The 5,351-nt window shown below is 40.9% G+C and overlaps 1 protein-coding gene across 1 annotated transcript; it reads left to right on the top strand.

Annotated features, from left to right (window-relative positions):
- Positions 1 to 2,731: 2,731 nt before the first annotated feature.
- On the top strand, positions 2,732 to 3,832 carry LOC120282796. The gene is made up of 3 exons (XM_039289642.1): positions 2,732 to 3,073; positions 3,164 to 3,255; positions 3,535 to 3,832. Exons 1-3 carry the CDS (start codon positions 2,732 to 2,734, stop codon positions 3,830 to 3,832), a joined length of 732 nt encoding a protein of 243 aa, XP_039145576.1.
- The last annotated feature ends 1,519 nt before the right edge of the window (positions 3,833 to 5,351 follow it).

Raw genomic sequence — 5,351 nt, 5'->3', positions numbered from 1 at the left:
AAAAATGGGGAACGTTTTTTGGAGAAGGCTTTTTGGAGAGTTCTTGGAGCCGACTTCCACCAATTCAGGAGAGGCAAGATCAAACATTTTGAAGAAAGGGAATCAAAGGGAGAAGCTTGATTTGGCTAGATCTTTATCAATCTCTTCTTTGGGAGCTTGTAGATGATGAGGGAAACCGCCCCGATTGTGGTGTTGGTAGAAGTTTCCACCTAACTTGGCTTGTCATCTCACTTCTATTGTTGAGGAAGTTTTCTTATGCCATTTGTAGTTGTTTTCATGGACCTATTGTTTGTATTTGTCTGCATGGACAAGTAGACCCCAAGGTCACCGGATGCCGATGAACCTTGGGGTGAACTTGTGTATTTGGATGTTCTAATTTTGTCTATTGCAATTGTTGTGTGTTTTGTGATTCATTCTTGGTGCATTTGATGTGTTGCTTACATGAGAACTCTGTAAACCAACTCCTAGGTTGTACTTGGTAGCTTGATCATCGCCCTTGAACTAGACACACGAAGTTTGGAAGGGATTCATGTATGATTACGAAGTGACCATCGGGTATTTTGTTCCCCTCCAATATTAGGGCTAGACCAAGTTGTGTTCCGGCTCTAATTAGAGATTTCTCCCTTGTTAATGCAATCGTATGAGGATTTGATTGGAAGAAATTCCGTATCAATACTTATATCGGATTAGGGGTCAATTGCCGTGACCATCGGGTTGATCTAATTTAGGAAATCTCTAGGTCCAAACCTTAAATTGCATGATGTTCTTAGCATCCTTTACACTTCAGTAGCCCCTAGGGAATTCGCATCCGTGACCATTCCATTCCCCTGATTTTATACCCTTGCCTTGTTTTAGACTCCACTTGTAGTTCTTTCATTTTAATTAATAGATTAGAGAACCCCTTCGAATCTTTCAGCTAGACAATACGCGAAGAGGAAGTAAGGGTAGATCCTTGGGCCTAGGGAATACGATCCTCCCATGCTCGCACGAGAGGTATTACTTGACGACTCCGTGCGCTTGCTGATCGTGCATCGCCCTTCTCAAGATTTTCTCCAAATAGTGCGTTCACGATCTACATTGGCTTCTTTCTTTAACATTCAGCTTCACAACCCTATATACATAAAAGTAACACAAATGCACAAGTATTATCGCTAAAACTTGATAAAAGTAATGCTCATCATAAGGAAAGAACACTTCGCATTCTTATCAAACAAGCACTTATCAAACTCCCCCACACTTAAGCTTTTGCTTGTCCTCAAGCAAAAATTAAAACATTGAAGAATAGATGAAGGAAATATTGGAAGTGCTTGGCCTTAGGTTCACCAAAGCATACAAAGAGAGCATTCTACAAGTAAGGGAAATTTCAACATTAAATATGAAAAATCAATGCTCTAGCTAAAAACTTGAATCAAAAAGGGCAACAAACTTGAAATTGTGTAAGTGTGTGTGTAAACTCACTCAAGTCAACCCAAAGTATACTCCTCAAAGTTCTAAGTATAAAGGACTTATTTATCTACGCAAAGTAACACAAACTAAAAAGAATGGTAGTAATTTCACACATCCTCTAAGGTAGCCCTTTCCAAAGCGGCCGCTAAGATGGAGGTGGTAGCTCTTTCTACTGGGGTGGTAGCTTTCACTCATCCTATGAGATAGCTCTTTCTCTCATTAGGGCATAACTAGTATCTGACTTATGAGAGTAGCTTCATACTTCATAGGTGGTAGCCCTTTCCACCCAACAAGCACAAGTAAACAACAAAACTATTTTATTCTTCCTTTTTCTTTTTTCCATTTTTTTTTCAATTAACAAAAGAAACAGCTATAACTAGTCCCTTCAACAATGAACTTGAGTTTCCAAAAGAGTTTAATGAGCGAGTAGTGCAACAAGTGTCAATCGGGCAAAAATTTCTAAAAATTCAAGCAAGAACTAGAGCATGAGAACATTCAATGTTTCAAGCAAGAACTAGAGCATGAGAATGTTTAATGTTAAAAAATCTCCTAAACTCAAGAATACAATCATTGTAACTAAGGTGAACCACCATTGGCTATGTGAGCATGTATGTCAATTAAGACTAATATAAAAGACATGTGCACTATGAAACTTCCCCCCTCCCCCCCCCACCCCCAACACTTAAGTTGTACATTGCCCCCAATGTACACATGCAAGTCTACTCATAATGTATATCAGTTGAGAGTATATGTGGGAGAAGCAATCAAAATAATACTCCCTTGACTCCTAGTGTTGCATTCGATGGAGCTAAATCCTTGGGAGTGATGTTTCGACGGGTTGTGAAGCACACATGACCAAGTGCAAAAGCACTTCGGTCGTGTCCATGACTAGTTCTCAATTCCCATATTGACAAGACCATCTGCATGCATACACAAGGGAGTTCAGTGAAGCTCAATAAAACAAAAATAACTCGAGTAAATAACAGGTATAGCCATGAATACAACTCGAGACCACAAAATAAAAAATAAACTCAGAAGGAAAGTCCTTTCTGAGTATACAAGTCCAAAATGAAATGCAAAAGTAATAAAGACGATAAAAAAATAAAGTCAAGTGTCAGTGTCATCAGCTGTCGGCTCTACTGCTGCTGGATAATCGAATGGTGCCGGTGGATCTAGTGATGGTGATGCCGGAGGAGCTGGGGGAGTCCATGGTCGCAGAACAAATGATGAGGCAACGTCTCACTCAAGAATCTATTGTAGTATGTCAAAACATGCCATAAACTATATGGAAGTGAACAAGAGTATCTTCCATGTGGCATTTGCTATTACTGAGAACGAAACTGACAATAATTGGTTTCTTGCTACACTTAGTGAGGTGATATACGGTGAAGACAACTACCGCAAAATTATTACTTTCGTATTGGATCGGTCAAAGGGCCTTATAAACGCGATCGTGAGAGTGTTCCCGTCATCGCTGCATGGTTATTACCTACGAGATTTGGAAGTGAACTATATGGAAGTGAACGCTAAACTTAGCAAAACATTGCATGAGCAATGTTGGGCTATAGTTGTCAAAACTGCATACGCTTACACATCCAAAGAGTTTGATGATGTCATTACTAAAATTGTAATGATATTGTCAGAGGCACACGATTGGTTACTACACAACTCGAACTTTGATCACTAGGATAATTATTTATTTTATGGTATGCACTAGTATGAGATGTACTCCAATGTGGCGGAGTCATTCAACACTTGGATCAAAGAGGGGCACCATTTACTGGTGACAAGCCTGGTTAACTCAATAAGGTGAGCTTCCGTGTGTAATACTGCCTACTTCCCGTGTATTACTCTCCATTTCTGTGTAAAATCATGCCATTTATGTGGATTATTTTTATTTCTGGTGTAGTATTTTCTTTTACTGTGTAATATCATGCAATTGTTGTGTATTATACTTAATTTCTGTGTAATATCGGGCCATTTTCTGTGTAATCTTTTCTACACACATGGATTGTACTCAATGAAAGTGTATGTTCACGGGTTCAAACTTATAAATATGATGGCTAATTGATGCTCACAATCAAATAGGAGGGATACACATCTTTATTCGGAGATACACAATAAGGTTGAACTGATTATTGAAGATAGCAGGTTCTTGAGGGTGGGCCGTTCAACGCCTGACACTTACGAAATAGTTGATAATGACAATAATACTATCAGTCTACGAAACCAGAAGTGTTCTTGCAAAAAATGGGAAGTTTGTGGCCTCCCGTACAAGCATGCATTTGCGGTGATCATGCAAACAGACATAAACGTGTATAGATACATAGCCGGTTACTTCAGAGTGGAATGGTACCATCATGCATATATTGAACCTATACCTTGACACCAACAAACCATGTGATGACCATCGAGAATAGCGAATCCAGTCCCTGATCGCCAAAAAATTACTCGATCGTCCACGAAGGAAGAGAATTGAGTTACAAGGATTCGAAGTCCATGAGTTACTGACACGTCCGAATATGCGTGTGTAAACCGCAAGTGCACGGGTGTCGAAGTAATAATTACCCCGGTGAGTGGGTAGTCGAATCCACAGGGAACAGGGCTACTAGTACTAACTTCTTCTCTGCTTTCTAACCTAATGATAAATGGAAAGGTGTGGTGATCTAATGTGCGAAGAAATGAATACCGGAGACAAATATGCAAGGGTAAAATGGAAGGAGAATCTCAATCAGTAAAAGTGGGGTATTCGGGCAATGTTCCCACTAGGATTCAGGTATTAGGTACCGGATAAGCAAAGTGTTTCTATGATGAGTAAGTTAAGTCGTGGAAATTCAAACATAATCGGGTCTATCTCTAGATCACCGATACTAGTCCCCTACGAGGTCCCGGTGGAGAAATCGCTCAATCTCAACACCTCACACCACATATGACCGCAAAGCACTCTAGGGATTCCAAACTGTGTATCCAATTCCTAACGATTGATCCAACCCTAATTCCCGGCGAAGGATCCTAACCCCCTACAAGGTCCCGGCGGAGAAATCGAATCGGAGGGGAAAGGGGACACTTCACTATCTCATGACTCACCCTCTCAACCCTCTTCAATCTTGAGGTTCTAACCCTAATGGAGATCTCTCTCCCACCAAGGCAACAAATCATGCAAACCAAATAACCATAAGATCAATAAGGCAAGCAAGCATTAAACAATCAAGAATGAAACTTAATCAAACTCGGATTAAATAGAAACACAAAGCAAATCCTCAAAAGTTGAGAATCCTAGGGTTCACAAGCCCAAATACCCTCTAGGGTTTTAGCCCTCCATGGAGCAACATACAAAACACACCATCAATGAATGAAAGTACATTAAAACCATAGAAATAAACCCCCTTATATATGAAGTGATGGCCTTGATGGAGAGCTTCGACGTCTTGAAGGACCCACTCCGAAGCTAGGTTCACCGGTGGTTTCCTTGATGCTATGACGGAGGAGGAATCGATCAAAGTTGGTGACGAAGCGCCTCCAAAGCCGCAAAGACCTCCTCTCCAAACCCTAGCCGTCTCACCCCTCAAGAGCCGCACAAAAGATGAGAAAGAATAGGGCAAAACGGCCATTTATAAGCCTTAGATCGCGTCTGTCACGTGCCCTCATGCGCCCGTGTGGATTTTCCACGCGCCCGCGTGGGCTGCAAGAATTTCCACACGACGCGTGAACAGTAGTTTTGCTACAGTAATGTTACAGTGAAATTGCTGCAGTACTTTTCACAAAACGCGATCCGAACACTCTTCTCTTAAGGCCACATGTCCGGGCACACGTCCATGTGGTAGGCTATAAAACTTTTCTTCATCGACATATCTTTGAGAGGTCTTGCAATCTTCACAAAGAGAAGGAATATGAAGATATGGCTG

The sequence above is a fragment of the Dioscorea cayenensis genome, chromosome 18, assembly GCF_009730915.1.
Source record: "Dioscorea cayenensis subsp. rotundata cultivar TDr96_F1 chromosome 18, TDr96_F1_v2_PseudoChromosome.rev07_lg8_w22 25.fasta, whole genome shotgun sequence".
In the NCBI taxonomy this organism is placed as follows: domain Eukaryota; kingdom Viridiplantae; phylum Streptophyta; class Magnoliopsida; order Dioscoreales; family Dioscoreaceae; genus Dioscorea; species Dioscorea cayenensis.
Note: the sequence above shows the minus strand (reverse complement) of the source record. Positions and strands in the feature narration are given on the sequence as shown.